Consider the following 19,181-nt stretch of genomic DNA (forward strand, 5'->3'; position numbering starts at 1 on the left):
AAATCTTGTTGACAACAAGGTTGCAAAAGTTGCTAAAACTGCTTTTGTTACTGTTAGTAGTAGGCAAGTTTCTTTAATGTTTTACGCAGCGAGCCCAAGGCGTAGACACGTACGGTAACGGCTAATATAATTTTCACAAATGTTGCGAAAGTAATACAAAGCACTGTGGGTAAGTATTTACGTTCATTGTGCACGCAGAAGCGTGACGCGCTCATGGATTTTATCCAATTAGAGCACAAAGAAATTAGCCGATACTAGACACGTGAGATGGTAATCACGTTTGACCCTGAACGTTTCACCCCTGACCGTGATCTTGCATGCACACACTGCAAGTACGACATGATCGGTGATCTGGTGTTCGTCCAGTCCATATTTTAACAGACATTTCTTTAATAAATATGTCGCGATTTTGTAAATGTATGCCGATAAGATACGGCTGTCAGCAGCATGGCGAGAATATTCTTTCAATTCCAAGATTTAAGGGTGAGTAAACACTGTAATTATGAGTGTTGTGGAATGTGAGTATGATCATGGTATGATTGTGCAGAAATCATCGGCCATTGGGCATTTGACCTGATGATGACCTTTATACATAACGCCAGTCAGTGGGGCGGGGGGGGGGGGGACCTTGGGGGGGGGGGGGGATAGAATAGATACATTACAGGGATCCCATTTCATGAAAAACTCTAGCAGTAATTTTTATGAACTATAATGATTTCCCATTAACTTAAAACTTTTACTTTTTTTAGTGATATTATTTTGATTTTTTTTATAAACTGAAACTTTGAGCTTTAATCTATTTAATATTTTGGTACAACTATAGAATGCAGGGCCACTTTACTCTACATCCGCGCCTCCGTACGGCTGCGTGGAGGCGTGGAACCGCAGTCGACCTACCTCTGAAAATCGATCGTGGAGTCGTGGAGCCGCAGAGAATTGCGCCCTCTATCGGTGCGCGTCTCTGCGACTCCGCGACTCCGCGCCTCCACCACTGAGAGACAGTGCCCCGTCGCCCTCCCCCCCCCCTTCCTAATTGGCCCGCCCAATTAAAGCGACTCTGCGACTCCGCGACTCCGCGCCTCCGCGACTCCAGACAGTACCCCGTCGCCCTCCCCCCCCCCTTCCTAATTGGCCCGCCCAATTAAAGTGACTCTGCGACTCCCCGACTCCGCGCCTCCGCGACTCCAGACAGTGCCCCGTCGCCCTCCCCCCCTTCCTAATTGGCCCGCCCAATTAAAGTGACTCTGCGACTCCGCGACTCCGCGCCTCCGCGACTCCAGACAGTGCCCCGTCGCCCTCCCCCCCCTTCCTAATTGGCCCGCCCAATTAAAGTGACTCTGCGACTCCCCGACTCCGCGCCTCCGCGACTCCAGACAGTGCCCCGTCGCCCTCCCCCCCTTCCTAATTGGCCCGCCCAATTAAAGTGACTCTGCGACTCCCCAACTCCGCGACTCCAGACAGTGCCCCGTCGCCCTCCCCCCCCTTCCTAATTGGCCCGCCCAATTAAAGTGACTCTGCGACTCCCCGACTCCGCGCCTCCGCGACTCCAGACAGTGCCCCGTCGCCCTCCCCCCCCCTTCCTAATTGGCCCGCCCAATTAAAGTGACTCTGCGACTCCCCGACTCCGCGCCTCCGCGACTCCAGACAGTGCCCCGTCGCCCTCCCCCCCCTTCCTAATTGGCCCGCCCAATTAAAGTGACTCTGCGACTCCCCGACTCCGCGCCTCCGCGACTCCAGACAGTGCCCCGTCGCCCTCCCCCCCCCCTTCCTAATTGGCCCGCCCAATTAAAGTGACTCTGCGACTCCCCGACTCCGCGCCTCCGCGACTCCAGACAGTGCCCCGTCGCCCTCCTCCCTTCCTAATTGGCCCGCCCATTTAAAATGGATATGGATGCTTCGTTCTCAAAAAGATTCCGCCGAGAATTGCGCCCTCTATCGGTAGGCGTCTCTGCGACTCCGCGACTCCGCCACTGCGGCCACTTCAGTGCCCCGCGTCTCCGCGATTCTGCGACTCCAAGACTCCGCGCCTCCGCCGCTCCAGACAGTGCCCCCAACACATTTACAAGCACGTCCTCCCTTCCGATCCTTCATGAGAAGCTTTGAAGACAAGTGCAGTGCATTCCTTCGCTGTACTTAGCACTTTTTTGCAGGTTTGCATATCTATTACTCTTATTCCATCCACGCCTCCAGGCAAAATAAAAAACCTTGCTTCGGCGTGGCCCTGCATTCTATAGTTGCTCCAATATTTTTACAGTTCATCCAAGGAAAAACAAATCAAAGATAATATACAAAATATTAAAAAAAAAGTACTATAAAATTAAAAGGGCCTACACATAATTTTGCTTGTTATGTAAGTTAATGAGATGTGTTCGAGCGTGACATCCACAGGTTCACTCAGCATTCGCTAATTTAATTTTTCGTTTATCATATTGGGATTTTACAATTTTTATTACACATGAAAATTGCTGGCCTTAACCTATTTTCATAATTTCGCTTTTTGTTTGAGATATTTCTGAAAAAAAAGAGGATATTCCCTATTGGTCCATTTAACAGTTGTTCAAGATTGATCATTGATAATGTAATGAACCAAACCAGCAAACTTTGTGTTTAATCAAAATTTACCCAATTTTGTCTGATTTCTGATATGCCTATTGTGTCATAAACAACCAGCTTTCTGAAGTTCAACAGAAAAGTTGCAATTATAATAACTATGAAAACTGTACTATTTTCTCACTTTTTTAAAAATAATTTTGATGTGCATGTGGCTGGTTTTGTGTGTATTTTGTTTCTAGCTTGGAATAGACCTTGGATTCCGGCTGCTACATTGTCACCAACTGTAACAAACCATGAACAATACAGGTAAGTATTAACCACCAAACTACAAATGTCTACTTAATACTCGTCAATCCTCCAAAATCCTCCAAAATCCTCCAAAATCCTCCAGGCGGTTTTTGAGGATTTTGGAGGATTGGGGTTGAATGGCCAAAAAAAAAAAAATTGGTGTTGGTTGATTTTGGCAGATGCATTGAGTCAAGTTCGTAGGCTGTACCTTGTCCGAAAATTGGGGACTCTCATTACTGTGCATGAGAGTCCCAAAACTCAAGGTATTGAAAACATGCAATACAAGAAAATAGACTGGCACCTGAAACAACTAGTCCAACTCCGCTTCAGTCCTGCATCAATCAAATGTGTCAAAAGAAACTTGTGGCTTGAACTGGGAACTAGTCTCTATTTACTACCCATTTCTCCATAGTCAGCCACCAGACTAATGACACTGAATGAAGAGGTCAGTCTTTTCAAATAGTTGGACCATGGTTGGACATGTACCAGTCTAGCCTTTAGCCTCATTTAGAAATCACTTGATTTCCCTCTCGTGTGCAAAATATTGAAGAAAAGTTTCTTTTAAAAATTGAATTAAGTCTGCAAACTTGGTTGGTGAAATACTGAGGACCTTTCCTTTGCCCAATTATTGGAGAAATTCGCTGGCTAAAGAGTGAGTGAAGTTGTCCTGATTTAGTTTTGCACGTTTCAGAGCGCCACAGTCCCAGTCTTGGCTGTACCCAGCATTGTTTATGTTCAGCCATGCATAATTGAGCCCTGCATTATGCTCAATATCATCCGCACTGCTTCTGAATGTCGTCAGCACTGCCTCAACCCATTTACTTTGATTGTTGGGGGATTTTTAAGGATTGAGGCAACGGTCACCCCTCCACTGAACAAATTCAAGAAATAACGGATGATTTTTGAGGATTGAGGCTGAATCCAACTTTTACATGGTGGCAATTGGAGGCTTTTGCAGGATTGAGGATGATTCCTAGCCAAAAGGGCCTAGGGGGTTAGGGTTACATTTTCAGTTGAAGCTACAGTTTTACACAATCAGTTGCCCGACTAAAGGGATTTTGGAATCCGTTTTGTAGACACCCCCCAAATATGCAATAAATTTGAAAAATTCTCCTCAGGAATGGTCACCCCTTCCGTCAAGAAAACAAATCTTAAGAAACAGAACTTGATAAAAAAGGCTCCCCTCTCTTGCAAATAATATCAGATGGTACCTTCCTTTGATCCCCATTAAAAAAAAATGTCTACCACAAGCCACGGCTTTTTGAGAAACTCAATGGCTCAACGCAGTTTACTTGATGAAATTTGATTTTAGAATATATCACAGAGCTCCACCGATCGACCCGGAGTGGGTGGCATTACGGCGACCAATACGACCGCCGCAGACCAGCATGTGCTGTTTACACGAGTACCAGCCACAGAGGACGGCGCCCCTCCTACGACCCCTCCACCTCTGGCACAGCACGGCCGTTCTACATGCAAGCAACAGGACGCACGGGTACTTCCAGCACGACCGAGGGTTCCACATATCGCGACCCTCTTGGAAAGAACTGGACGAGACGGACACAAAAGTCGAGAAGGCCGTCAAAGTCCTGAAGGAGAAGAGGAAAGAGAAGCAAATCGCCGAGGTGGTCGGGGCCACGACGCCCTCCGCTCAGAGGGCGGAGCCTCCGCCCACTACCCAGGAGGTGGTCCTCCCCAAGAAACCCCTCATGACGAGAATCTGGGACGAGGTGAAGCATTACTGGAACGGCTTCCGTCTGCTGGGCGTGGACTTTAAGATATCGGCCCGGCTGCTGTGGAGAGTTTTGAATGGGCACACGTTAACCAGACGGGAATACAAGCAGGTATGTTGGTGAAGATTTAGGTTCATAACGGAGTGTTCTGGAGCATTGAACTCATTATCTGCGGGTCATCCTGCAAGTTGTGGGTTCGAGTCCAGCCTGGGGTTGTAATGCGTGTGTGCTTAGGCCAAGACACTTTTTCACTCATTGCTTCTCCCCAACCAGGAGTAAATTTGTACCTGTGAGGGCAGAGATGGTTACTGTGATAGATTTTAGCTGCGTTGCGCCAAAATGGCAGCATCGAGCTGTATACTCCCCAGGGAGCTGAGATTGTATTTGAAATCTTTCATTGGCCTGATGATCAGAGGTAATAATAACGTAAAGCGCTTAGATAGTTAAACATGCTATATAGGTATCCATTATTAACCCTAACTCCCTAGGCCTTTTTGCTAGGATATAGCCTCAATCCTGCAAAATCCTCCAATTGGCCTCATGGAAAAAAAGCATATAGCCTCAATCCTGCAAATTCCACCATTATTTCTTGAATATGGTCCGTGGAGGGGTGACCACTGCCTGAATCCTGCGGTTAGGGTTAAAACAGAACTCAACCCATCAAACCCCAACAGCGTGTTTTGTTGAAATCAGTCAGGATGGGTACAGTACCCTTAAACTGACAGTCTTTTACATTGGGTTGGCACACCTCCAGAATCAAAGTCAGAAATATGTGTGTGCAGTTTCCCATGGTGTAGGAATTTTCCAGGATGGGTATGGCTCCTAGTAAATCATGCTAGGGGGTTAGGGTTAAAGTACATTATTGAACTCTGATCAAACGGTCTCTCCACTTTCAAGTATTAAACTACCCCCTTGTGTGGCCAAGATCGAATTCCTTAACATCAATTTTCAAATATATAGTTCAGGTGTACCAGGCAGAACAGTTCTGTGACAACCATGGTAAAATATTTTTATCCCAGCAATTGGCTGGTTTTGAAAAGTTGCTTTCCGGTGCCTCAGATAACCAACCCCGTTGCAACAATAAATGTATTTTTGTTAATTGAAAAGTTTTCTTCTCTTTTTTGCTCAGTTTACCCGAACGGCCTCGGATATGTTCCGCATCGTACCGTTCTCCGTCTTTATCATCATCCCATTTATGGAGTTTCTGCTGCCTGTCGCCCTGTGGCTGTTCCCCAACATGCTGCCCAGCACGTTCCAATCCCGATCCGACAAGGTAATTGACAATAGATGGTACCGCTGGGCAAGTAACTCGATTACTCAAGTACTCGCGAGAAGTTTATGCTACTCGTTGTTTTACTCGTGGTTTTCCACCTACTCGAGTACTCGTCCTGGCGCGAGTAGAAGTAGCTACTGGGAGTAGCAATTTAGGTTTAGGGTTCACGGCTTAATACGTCCCCTGCAAACAGGGAATCACTCCCTCGACCTCTCTCTCCCTAGGATTCCGTTCGTCAAAAATAACAGTGAAGATTGAAATAAAGTAAAGTTTGAGTTGTAGCAGCACGTGGAGCGCAGTGGTCCAGTGGTTACGGTGTTTGACCCGTGGTATGTGGGTTTCGAACCCTGACGGGGAACGTGGTTCTTGTGTTCTTGGGCGGGACACTTTACTACAATTGCCTCTCTCCACCCGGGAGTATAAAAGTATGTACCTGTGAAGGTAGAGACCAGATTGCGCTGATCTCGAGCTGCTGCAGAAAAAAAATGGTCTCATGGCCTGATGAGCTGGGGTAATAATTTTGAAGCATCACTTTATAATTATGTAGACTTAACGTCCGTAACTTTGGATTTCTGGTCTGATTATATGGTGCTGCTATGGCGCCCTCGTGTGGTCAAGAATAAGGCCTATTGAGTAGAGAAGCATCGTTGAGGATTGTTTTCATTTCTTGCTGCTCAGGAGAAGAAGTTGAAGCAAGAGCTGAAGGTCAAGCTGGAGATGGCCAAGTTCTTGCAGGACACGATAGAAGACACAGCACTGCACAGCAAGAAGACCAAAGCCACTGAAAGGGCCAGGCAGTTTGCGCACTTCATAGAGAAGGTACGGACCCAACCTTACATCGCCCCTCACAACTCTTACCCTGCCCCTCCCCTAACCCATAAGGAACTCTAACTGCTACCCATCCCCACCCCACGTCCACCAAATTACCGTGTTTCTTGATTTATTTGTATGTCTTTCATCTAAAGCTCGGGCCTAAAAAGAACAAGCTTGAAATGATCTCTGAAGCTGCAGCCCAACTGTAGATCTGCTGTAGCCTATAAGTCATGAACATGATGTGAAAGTCTGTTCTTATAATGCACAACTACTCACATGGTTGTGACCGTCAATTGAAAAGGATTCCTATTATTTTGTTGAATGTCAGTTGGTGTATGGAGCGTTTTATAGCATGAGGAACACCCAACTTGTGTGCAGTACAGTGCTGGCACCAATGCGCAATAAATTGGTAGCTGGACAGTGGGGACCCGAAGCACGTCTTGTTGCGAGGTCCTAAGGGACAAGGTGATTGATTGCCAAAAAAGGCATGTGCTGGCATTTGTTACTAACCAACTAACAGAGAGACATGATGAATTCTTTAGCTGCTTTCCGCAGCTGAATAAATCATTAGTCGTCTTCCTGGCCCACTTTGGATGTGAAAAAGGAAATAACACTCACAAAAGTCTAAAGAGTCACTATACAGTCTATACCCAATAAATGTACCATACCTTTTTCTGTGAAACCAGATACGCACAAGCGGGGAGCAGGCTAGCAACGAGGAGATCATCAAGTTCTCCAAGCTGTTTGAGGACGAGCTGACGTTGGACAACCTGAACCGGGAGCAGTTGACGGCCCTGTGCCGTCTGCTCAGGCTGCAGCCCGTCGGCACCAATAACTTCTTGCGCTTCCAGCTGCGTATGCAGCTCCGGTCCCTTATGGCCGACGATAAGGTAAGGTTTCTTTTGTTGACGTCAAGCGCCGGCCTTTTTTTTTAGACTGAGATCATGGGAAGATGGACCGAGCATATTGCTCATCTTCTGGTGACAATAATCTTTGGGTAAGGGGACCTCAGATGACTTGAGACTTGGTACTTGGTTGGTTCTTCTTCTAAGGACCTCCACAAGGGAGTTTAACTAGGAGGCCAGAAACACCGGGGCAAACCCCTTCTCTTAGCGATATGTGTTACTGGGTTCTTTTACGTGCATGAGGCCTTATACAACACACGGGACCTCCGGCTTAACGTCCCATCCGAAGGATGAAGCAATAATGGTTAAGTGCCTTGCTTAAGGGCACAAGTGTCCGGGCCCGGACTCGAACCCACGCCACTGTTGCCTCTGAAACACCATGCGCCCGTGCTCTTAACTGCTAGGCCATGACACTCCACTCCTCAAGACACTTGAGGTCAAAGGCCATCTAGGGGTCAACTGAGGTCATTGTTGATTTTGGTTTGGCAAACTGAAAAAGTATTCATAAGATGGATAGCAGGAGGTCGTGGGTTCGAGTCCCACCCGAGTGATTTTTTTTCCAACTTTCACTCGGGAGGTAACACACTGAGTATACAGAGGTTATACGTCGGTGAAGGGCAAAACGTAATATTGATAAACTGAAAAGTGCTGTCATATGAAAAGTCAGACTTCAATCTCAACCAAACTTTGTGACAATAATCTTTGGGTAGGGGGACTTCAGACGACCTAAGACATTTGAGGTCAAAGGTCATCTAGGGGTCAAATTAGGTCATTATTGATTGGTTACTTTTTGGTTAGGTACACTGAAAAGTGCGCTTACTATTAACTGACTGTATAAATACTGCCAACATGCCAGGGGGATCGCGCAAGTCTCCGAACGTCAAAACTGACAATTTGTTTGCCTTATTCCCTCATTTCAAAGTTGGACTAGCTTCTTTACTCAAGTCAATTTCAATTTTTTTTTTGGTTTCCTGACTTTTATTTTCAGATGATTCAGAAGGAGGGTGTGGACAGCCTGACCGTGGCCGAGCTGCAGGGGGCGTGTCAGGCCCGGGGCATGAGGGCGTTGGGCGTACCCGTCGAGAGACTAAAGTCACAACTGCAACAGGTATGGAGTCACGCGCCGCCCATTGGCAACTGTGTTTATTGACACTTTCAGTCTTCCCTAAGAGCCGATTTAAAAGCAATGTAATAGAAAACAGACATGGAAAGCGTTGTGAACAGTATTAAAAACTTATACTACAGTACGTGGGCAGAAAACTGTGCAGAGATGTAAATTTTTGCAAATTTATTAAAGTTTTTACCGGATTACAACGCGGCCAATGTCCTTAATTCAGAACCAGAGATGGAATATATTCTCTCTTAGGTTATGGACCTGATTCACGAAGAAGCCATCTTTGTCATGTTCCCTGAATGTATTTCATTAAATGTGAACTGTTGAATGAGATGGTGCCAGACTATTTTAATTCTAGCCTCGCCTGCATTTCTTTTTAAAATGTGGCTTAAAACACTAGGGTATGTTTTGTCACAAATTTAAATTATTCGTCAGAGCAGACTGGTATTAATTTGTAATTAACTTAATGTCATTGCTTTCACTTCTCTCCGTAAGTTCCAAAAATGAACATGTTACCTCGATTATAATTTAATATGGCTGACTCGTGAATAAAGCCCATTAACTCTCAATACAAATTCAAAACATACCGATTTGCTGGCCACGATTTTCTTCTAGTGGTTGGATCTTCATATCAACGAGCAAATCCCGACGTCTCTGCTTCTTCTGTCGCGGACGCTCTACCTGCCCGAAACGCTCTCCACTCCAGACCAGCTCAAGGCTACTATAGCATCCCTACCAGAGGCAACAGTAAGTACATATAAGACTGTTATACCATGGTATAAGATTGTGAAATATTTTGGTTAAAGGGAAAATACAACATTTGCAAACATCGAAAAATAAAACTACCAAGTTTTTACGAAATACACAACAGGATGTTGGTAAATGACAGTCTAAAGCATCCTGTAAAATTATGGCACCTGGTGTGAAGTCACTTTCAAGAAAATGGTAATTTTGTATACATTTCCAACGGTGGTCGGCCGACCACCGTTGGAAAAACCTAACAATTTTTCAACTACTGCTCCAAATGTACCATTTTTTTTTCAGTCAAAATTTTGTTTGCTATTGGTTGCATGTTCTGAATGGGTGCAGGCCAGTTAGACTGGTTCCCTTATCGTACAATTTTCCGGCATCTATAAATTAATCCATTTAATCTTCAGTGGAGTCAGGGAACCAGACTACTCGAACATTTTTTGTTTTTCTTAGTTTTTCCAGCATTTTCCAACACAAAACTTCAAACATGTCAGGGTAACAATAATTTGATATATTATACTAACCCCTCAAATAGTTCATTTCTGAAAATTAAAGCAAAAGCCAATGATGTACATTCCCTTTAAGCTCTGTTCACATGACGTATTCCAGAAGTTCAGCATACCTTTTTGTCCATAGGTGGAGTTTGGCCTAGTGGTTAGGGTTCATGACTCATGATCAGAGGGTCACTGGTTCGAATTTAGCTACTGGCCATATGTTGTGTCCTTGGGCAAGCCACTTCACCCCCACTTGCCTCTCTCCACCCAGGAGTATAAATGGGTACCGGCATTAGCTGTCGAGTAACCTGCGATGGACTGGCATCCCATCCAAGGGGAAATAGAAATATTCTCAGTCGTTTCATGCCATGGAAACCGGAGATAAACACCGGCCTGATGGGCCACATTGGCTCTTGACAGACTTTTATTTTTTTAGCTGCGGGATAGCAGTTCAACAATTCATCATGTCTCTCCGTTAGTCCATTAGTTAGTAACAAACGTTGACATTGTCTATTGCTCCATATTTTGACCGACTTCAACCAAACTTTGTCCAAAGTATCAGTAGCCCAACCCCAACATGTCACATGACCTAACTGGGGTCAAAGGTCATCATGGGGTCACTGGGGTCAAAACCTGATTTGGTTTGACTCAAAACACTACTCCTTCCAGAAATTACATGGCACAATCACGTGACTCATGCATGAACACGAATTCGTCGGCCCGCAGCTTCCAAGATCCGATTAAGCTTGTTACATTTTTGTTCGTGTTCAGAATTCTACTTGCATTATAAAGCCCAAATACTCGAACTGCTCTGTCTAGTTTCCGTGATGCAATTTCTAATCGTCCAGCTTGCATTCCCATCTTCTTATTCGACTCAGCAAAAAAAAGACTCATCTTCAACACTCCCAGCTGGTCTTTTACAGGGACAGTTTTCATTTTTTAGTACTTTAACTGGATTTTTTGATGTGATTGTCACTCATAGGCAGAGGAGGCAAAGGTGAACTTGGCTGAGTTGGTAGGTGAGAAGGTGGACAACACGGACCGGCTGAACATCATCCGCAAGGAGGAGGAAGAGATTAAGAAGGAGATGATGGAAAGGGCGGAGCAACAGGAACAAGAGAAGAAAAAGGTGAAATATTAATATCATAATCTTTAAAGTTAGAGTATATCGTTTGCAGATATCCAAAGAGTAACTGACAAAATTATTGTTGAAAAGCTTATTTGGTTTAAAGATAGTAATGGCAATAAACTTCCTGTGAAAACATTCTTTCTGGCATGCTGTCATTTTGAAGAAAAAAAAACAATAAAAGAAGGCCATTTCCAAAAATGTGTCAAGTGATGCGTTTTTGGAAATTTCCGTTAGTAGCTGGTTTGTAGTTCAGCGAATCAGAGAATGGGTGTGCGCAAGCGTTGGCAAGACGCACACGGGTGCGCGGTTGCTATAATTTGTCGGGTCAGTGCGCGACATCGCGTAGCTGCAATCGGCTGAATGAGAACGTGTCCCGGATGCTGATTTCGGGCGCAATTCACAACACGACTCGGCAACTTTTGAATTGAAGTCGAAATCGTATAATATTTATTTTCTTGGAATAGCCAGCATTCACTGAGCTAAAACTTCATCAGGCTAGTTGTTAAGCACCCTTCTTAAAATTTTGAGCACTTTTGTTGCAAAAAAAAAAAGAAAAAAAAAAAAAGAAAGACAAATGATCAACCCAACCTTTAAATATTATGGGCTTCGTGCACAAGTACCCCCTCAACGGTAAGAAAGGGAGAGTTGGGTGAGACCACTGAGAAATACAGTCGAACGTCGGCGCTTGACGCTCGCGCGAAGACCCTATGGCTTGGTGCACATTCGGAATCTCTGGCAAGCGCATCCCATCCAGGCTGAATGAAAAATGATAACAATCATTCCATGCCAAAGAACTTTGATAGCAACGCAAGATGAAACATTTTCAATTTGACATCACTAATTTACTCTGCAGGTTACAGAGGCAATGGCATCCGAAGAGTTAGTGGACGATGCCAAAATACAGGCCCAGCACGTCATCATGGTCCTGAGAGAGCCGCAACGGGTAAGGGTGGCATTCCCAAAAATTCCAGAAACATCTTGGCTTTTAAAAGTACATTTTTAGCACTGTCCAGATACCTTAGGCCTCGTGCTGGCTTTTGACAATCACATTCAATCAGCTCAATATGACATTCACGGCTTTTGTTCCCCAAATGTATTTTAGGTATTATTTTGTTGAAAAAAATGCAAAAAAAATTTCCTTTTATGCTCTTTCTCTATTCGTGGATGCATTCGAGGAAAATGGTAACGTGCTACTTTCGCAATTGCAAGCATAGAAAGTTTGCATCGGGAAAATCACACGTCATCAGCCAAAATACCATTTGATTTATTATGCTTCCAAGCTGAGTTTTGTTTCATTGGCAAATATCCAAAAATGTTAAGAAAAAAAAAAAAAAAAAATTGCCATTCCCCCCCCCAAAAAAATAAAGAATTGCCATAAACATCCATGTTAAAGCCTCCATGTACACACCGCTCATAGTTGAAAACTGCCTTTTGTTTTTATAACGTAGATCGAAGAAACTACTGAAACGGATAAGGTATGGTGTCACATGACCAGTTTGCATTTTCATCTGCTCAAAAAAGCTTGCTTTATATTCAGGCGGATCATTCCAAGTGACCTAAGCTTTCAGATGCTTTTTTTTCTTTTTAGTTGGTATTTTTATTTATGCCACTGTTTGCTGCTTGCTGTATTTTCATTAAAAAAAACACCTTACATCTGTGGGGTTATGTCGAAACCTGAGATTTGATGGCATTTTTGCTACATTAGTGAAGTCAGTTTTTTTTTTTTTTGGGGGGGGGGGGAGCATATTTACACCCTTCTCAACAGAACTGGAGTTGGTGCATTTTTTTTAATGGCAATCTTTGGAATAGGCTGGAATAGGTTTTCTAACTTTAACTCGGGAGGTAACACACTGAGTATACAGTGTTTAAACGTCGGTGAAGGGCAAAAAACCTAATTTGATTTACATTACCCCGACGCCAAAAATTCCATCTTATAATACATTTTCACTCGAGTACATTTTCACAAAATGTTCGTGATTTGACCTGCAAGTTTTAGCTATTGCTTTTGTCAGTCTGGCTGTTGCGCATTCTGGTGGCTTTTCATGTGTTTCTTAATACTGTGTGTATTTTCACGTAATTTATTTTGGTCAGGTTGCTTTTGCTTTGAAGAGTTTGTGTAACAAGTTTCTTTCCCTGCGTTAGTTGTGTTGGCTATTGTCTTGCTTTGCGTGCAGTTGCATTGCACTCACATTTAATGTTTTGTTTATCAACATTGTCTTTGAACATTGTGTTTTGTTTAGTTGTAGCCGCTTGTTTACATAATTGACAGAAAGGACTGATCGATTTCTAGCAAAACTTGTCCACTTCCTAGTGACCAATGCTTAGTTATGGAATAATAACTGTACAAATCTGGTAGACTGGCTCCCGCACCTATCAGTGTTGATAAGGTAGGGTCCGGGAGCCAGACTACTCGTAGGGTGAATCTTTTTGTGCACAAAAGCAATCCAAGATAAGAGTTCGTGTTCAGAGGGGTGCAGATGCCAAAATAGAATACAAATATTTTTTTTCGAGGTTAAACTCAAACATTTCCAAACTCTTTTGAGAGAAAAAAAGCAAGTCTGTTGAAGATCGCAGGCATAACATCTTGAAAAGTGTTTGGCAAAAACTTTTGAATTCCTCTTGAAAAAAGCTTGGAAATTTTTTCTCACCATCCCATTGCATCATAAAGGCGGATGACGAACTGATGACCAAGGAAGACCTGCAAGATCTCGGAGAGGTCATCAAGGAGATTGCAGAGGAGAAGGAGAGCATGTTGTCTGAGAAAGGAGAACTGCAGGAGCTCAGGCAAGACGTGGAGGAATATCGAGAGGTAATAATCGTAATAGTTATGCGTATTTATATAAAATTGAAATTCAAGGTTTCTTTCAAGGATCAGGTCATTATCACCCCTGATCATTTGGCCAATAAAACATTCCAAAGACCATCTCAACTCCCTGGGGAGTACACAATGCGACGCCGCCTTTTTGAGAGACAAGCCTGCTCAGCTTAGCAAGATCCATAAGGCAGTCCTTCTGATTTGAAAATCACAGGTGTGTGGAAAAACGCACACCTGGATTTTTCTAGGCGTGTGATTTTTCTAGGCGTGTGATTTTTCTAGGCGTGTGATTTTTCTAGGTGTGTGATTTTTCTAGGTGTGTGATTTTTCTAGGCGTGTGATTTTTCTAGGCGTGTGATTTTTCTAGGCGTGTGATTTTTCTAGGCGTGTGATTTTTCTAGGTGTGTGATTCTGTGGTCCAAGCTGGGACTGAACAATCTGGTATTTTGTTGGATAATATTCATCTTGGTTTACAATAAAGCAGTTTCCTCTTCACCGACATATTTTATTTTTCACAAATTATGGGGTGTAATTATGCCGTAAATGTATGCCCAGGTGTGCGGTACTGAGGGATTCAAACGTGCGATTATTCGCACTTCTCAGGAAGCATTTAGGTGTGTGACGGCGTGGGGGTGTGATCGCACGCCTCAAAACAGAAGGACTGATAAGGTCACCAAAATGCCTCAGAGTCTGTGGTTACTTCAGCAGGACTACAACGGTGGCATTGTTCAATGGGAAATAGCTATCATTGTTTCAGAATCAGTATTGATAGCGCAATGTAACAAGGTCCCCCAGATTTTAAAGCCTGCTTCACTGTGCTGGGTCTGGCAGGGATGGGGTTAAAGGTGAAGAAGCTTGGACGATTGATTGATTGATTGACGATTGATTTTTATCCCAGGATCTGGAAGACCTGAAGAAGGTGGTGGAAGCGGACGAGGCGGACGTGCCCAAGCTGGTGGAGGCCAAGTCCTCGGCCCGGCTGGGCAAGCGCGTCAACCGCATGGTGTCCCGCTTGGAGAAGATCGTCGATGAGCTGGCGACTGAGAAAGAGACCCTGGTCAAGGAGAAGAAGGAGCTGGCGGAGGACTGGAAGCTGAGGATGAAGGAGGAACTGGAACCGAGCCAGGAGATGTCCGACAAGATGGAAAGCCAGATGGATATCAAGAAGTAATCAAAATTATTATGATGTTTGTTTTTCAGTAAAAGTCTTCCGCTGAAAACATCTCAAAAGTGCTGTACAAGTAGTACAGTAACCTTTTATGGAACAAACGATAATAATTTAGAAGTTGATTTGTTTTTTTTCTGCTTTCAGAAAGAGCATCTTAAGGGTTGAGGAGCTGGTGAACGCCATGCAGAAGTTCGGCAAAGTGTCGGACGAGATGAAGTTGCAACGCATCTGCGAGGTGCTGGACGAAGACAAAGACGGCGTCATCAATATACAAGATGCTATGAAGGTACGGTCAAAGGATTGCCAATGATAGTAGTCATCTTCAAACTGCGTGCTTTAAAGGCATATATAGGATCATTTGCTTTTCATGTATTTTGTTCGTTGCCAACAATAGCACCGCTCAAAACTCAAAGAAGAACGTCGAAAAGCTAACCTGCTGAAATTTCATCTCCGTGGATACTACACCTTTCGAGAAAACTGTGGAAAACCATGCACAACATTATGATCACGAAACACGATTTTGTCTGTATAACTCTTTATCTCCAAAAGTCAGTCAATTCGGGTGATTCACAATGCAGTGCGCCACCAAGGGTTTGCCATGGAGAGTCCAATTTCCAAATTTACGGTCGACAAAACAATGGCCCATTTGAATGAGTGTCAGTAGACAACTCGAGCTAACTTGTTATAGATTGGAGCACAGCGTTCTGCTGCCTTAAAAAAACCACCATATTGATAAAAAGAAAAGAAAAAGGCAAACAGATACTCAAATCATACGCTTACGAAACTACTGACCGGAAAACTAACAATTTCAAATGTCCCGCACTGTGAATTTGTCGACCATCTCCCACAATGCACTGGGAGAAATGAACTCTCTGTGGCAAACTCTTGGTGGCGCACTGCATTGTGAATCGCCCAAATTGACTGATCGCTGGAAATCATCTATATTTCTTGATTTCTTCTAAATGACAGCAGGCCAGGCGGAAACGTTCCACGGGGTGTTTAGTACCAGTACAATCTTGAATCTAAGTTTCTGATAACTTGGTCAGTCCTTTTCAGGATAAATTCAAATGATCCTAAAGCAAACAGTTGAAAAGCATATCGACTCCGTGAACAGTGGGTGGCGCTCTGTGAAAGCTCTGTGGGGGGATACCTGTGTACCTTTGACAAATTTAACATGTTAAATATTTTTTGCTGTCTTCTACTTTTCGTGGTATTAGGTGATTGAGCTGATCGCCAAGGAAGATATTGCTCTCAGCACCAAGCAGGTCGGGGAGATCATGGACCTGATTTGCAAGGAGGAGATTCTGGAGGAACTGGAGGAAGCGGTGGAACGAGAGGAGCAGGCTGTCATGGAAACCACCAAAGAGAGCAAAACTTAAATCCAGGGATATTTAAAAAAAGTTTGTATTTGGTTTTATAAATATTAGATGTCCACTTGGGTATTGCTTTCTTTGGGGTATTTTTGTGTTGTGCAAAGAAGCGTAAGTGCTTGTTTAGTTGTGGTTTGAGAGTGCGGGTTCGAACCCTACTGGGGGACATGCGTTGTCCATGAGCAAGGTACTGTGCTTGGAGGGTTGTGGGTTCGAACCCTACTGGTGGACATGCGTTGTCCATGAGCAAGGTACTGTGCTTGTGACTTGTGATTTGAGGGTTGTGGGTTCGAGCCCCACTGCAGGGAATGCTTGCTTGTCCTTGAGCAAGGTACTGAGCTTGGAGAGTTGTGGGTTCGAACCCTACTGGTGGACATGCATTGTCTTTGAGCAAGATACTGTGCTTGTGACTTGTGACTGGAGGGTTTGGGTTCGAGCCCCACTGCAGGGCATGCTTTGTTGTCCTTGAGCAAGGTACTGAGCTTATGACATGTGACTTAAGGGGTTTGGGTTCGATCTCCACTGCAGGGAATGCTTGCTTGTCCTTGAGCAAGGTACTGTGCTTCGAGGGTAGTGGGTTGAGCCCCACTTCAGGGAATGCTTGGTTGTCCGTGAGCAAGGTACTGAGCTTATGACATGTAACTTAACAGGTTTGGGTTCGATCTCCACTGCAGGGAATTGTTGGTTGTCCTTGAGCAAGGTATTTTGCTCTGCTTGCCTTTGATTGGTTCCAGGCTTCTTACAAGAGTATTTGAGGAACAGTTTAATCCCCCCAAGAAAGAGTGTATTTCGAGTAAAAGACTAGACAAAGACTGAGATTTTATGTGCAGTTGCTCCTGGTAAAATTAAAAAGAAACACAAATTGTCTTCAATCTATAAGAAATGACATTACATTGTTATTTACTACATTATATTAATTCTCAATGAATACATATTTATGCATACAGCGCTGGAGCATTTTGGAGCACAGAGAAAGAGGCTGGGCGATTCGGGGCGGTACAGGTCAAAATGATACTTTCCCCGTGGTGATCTAGGCTGTAAAGTGAGACAAATGTTGGGCAGGATGAGTTTCAAAATACAATAATTTAAAACTATAAACTTCCATTGTAAAGTTTGATATATATGTATATTGTTCTTTTATTGTATCGGATTGTCAGAATCGTCAATATTTTTTAATCCATACGGCAGTATTTAGTATATGTAAATACCTGTATCTGATAAAGACATATTCCTTGTGTTGAACTACAAGTGCAAAGACCTATGGTTTTTTAGACGAACTTGAGTGTTTTTGAGAGTATCGCTAGAAAAATTATTTAAATTTGGGGAAAAAAAGTTTGATTTTAGTTGATGAACGGATGTAGGATCTTTACCTTCATGGCAGTTGGTGCATGTGCTATCCAGTCTATGTAAAGATATCACTGGGTGACATGGTGTACACAATATGATTGCCTACAGAAATTGTGTTGATTGAAATGAAATATACATAATGAGAAATATGCTGCATATGTCAAGGATGGTGAAAATTTAATGAAATTCTAATCCGTATTTGCATTTGTTTGTTTGTTTGATTTTTATGTTATTTCAGAAAAAAAAACGATTTATTTATAACAAGAAAATTATAAGCCTGATTGCACTTGAATTTGAATTAAGAAAGTTTTTGTAGACGTCTGTGGAAATGGTAAAAAAAAATTACTTGTACAAATACTGTTGAAATATGTTTAAGTAAGAAAATTGATTTTATTCATTTAATAATTGATTTAGTAACTTTATACATTTAGCGGACGCATTCATGACCTAGAACAGTGGTATCAACTCCGATTAAAAACAAGTCCAGACAAGCCTTAAAAAATTGGTCCCAGAGTGCACAAAATGTCTTCGCTTGATTCCGAAGGGCTATCTGCTGGAATTTTTTTCATCTGGTGTGCACAATGGGCCGGATTTAGCCCATTGGGGTTACAGGGTTATCCTATACAATAGCACTGCTCAAAAGTGACAGTCAATCAGTCTGTTAGTGAGATAGGTGCAACGAGGACACTAGGCTGCCCTCTAGGACCCTCCCCCCAAAAAAAAGACTTTCAAGAATCTATTTCATGTCAGATCTCACAAATCTTGGACACACTCCGGGCCCGGACACTTGTGCCCTTAAGCAAGGCACTTAACCATTATTGCTTTGTCTGGATGGGATGTTAAGCCGGAGGTCCCGTGTGTTGTATAAGGCCTAACGCACGTAAAAGAACCCAGTAACACTTATCGCTAAGAGAAGGGGTTTGCCCCGGTGTTTCTGGCCTCCTAGTTATACTCCCTTGTGGAAGTCCTTAGGAGAAGAACCAACCAAGTACCAAGTACCACTGCACTTTTAAAAATACCCGAGTCTGAGTCCCAACTATAGCTATATTAAATGAATACATGTAGAGTGCTGACTCAATGTTCAAAGTGATGCCTGCTGGGCGCATCCATGTTTGAGCACAAACCTATGGAAAACTTGAAATTTTGTACGGCTTTTGTACGGCTATTTGCATATCTGCGTTATCGAAGCCAATACGCCCAAAACCGAAACGCACAACCAGTAAATGAGCATTTCATTTTGCTCTGCGCAAAAATGTAAACACGTGTGCGTATCCCCTGCAGATGATTTTTGCTGTGACATTTTTTAACCGTCATGACGCACTGAAGTTGTTTGCATATGTTCTTGCGCGTTGCATTTAGAGTACACTTTCGAAATTCACTCCATCTAATTTCATTATGTTCTACAAACACACACATAAATTCAAAATGT

The 19,181-nt window shown here is 43.5% G+C and overlaps 1 protein-coding gene across 3 annotated transcripts; it reads left to right on the plus strand.

Moving 5' to 3' along the window:
* Window positions 1-83: 83 nt before the first annotated feature.
* LOC119720040 (mitochondrial proton/calcium exchanger protein-like) lies at window positions 84-18,258 on the plus strand. 3 transcript variants are annotated; one of them, XR_005270045.1, is made up of 16 exons: window positions 84-483; window positions 2,793-2,859; window positions 4,154-4,685; window positions 5,704-5,847; window positions 6,526-6,666; window positions 7,347-7,550; window positions 8,554-8,673; window positions 9,295-9,426; window positions 10,906-11,052; window positions 11,906-11,995; window positions 12,501-12,527; window positions 13,721-13,861; window positions 14,766-15,034; window positions 15,180-15,321; window positions 16,253-16,656; window positions 16,801-18,258. XR_005270045.1 is itself a non-coding variant. In XM_038189547.1 (15 exons), the coding sequence occupies exons 1-15, from the start codon at window positions 399-401 to the stop codon at window positions 16,412-16,414; spliced, it is 2,403 nt and encodes an 800-aa protein (XP_038045475.1). In that variant the 5' UTR covers window positions 84-398; the 3' UTR covers window positions 16,415-18,258. The 3 variants fall into 3 exon arrangements, 2 of the variants coding, with proteins under 2 accessions (XP_038045475.1, XP_038045476.1); XM_038189547.1 differs by having other exon boundaries at window positions 16,253-18,258; XM_038189548.1 differs by lacking the exon at window positions 12,501-12,527 and having other exon boundaries at window positions 16,253-18,258.
* The last annotated feature ends 923 nt before the right edge of the window (window positions 18,259-19,181 follow it).

Source organism: Patiria miniata, unplaced genomic scaffold (genome assembly GCF_015706575.1).
Source record: "Patiria miniata isolate m_02_andy unplaced genomic scaffold, ASM1570657v1 HiC_scaffold_9, whole genome shotgun sequence".
NCBI lineage: Eukaryota > Metazoa > Echinodermata > Asteroidea > Valvatida > Asterinidae > Patiria > Patiria miniata.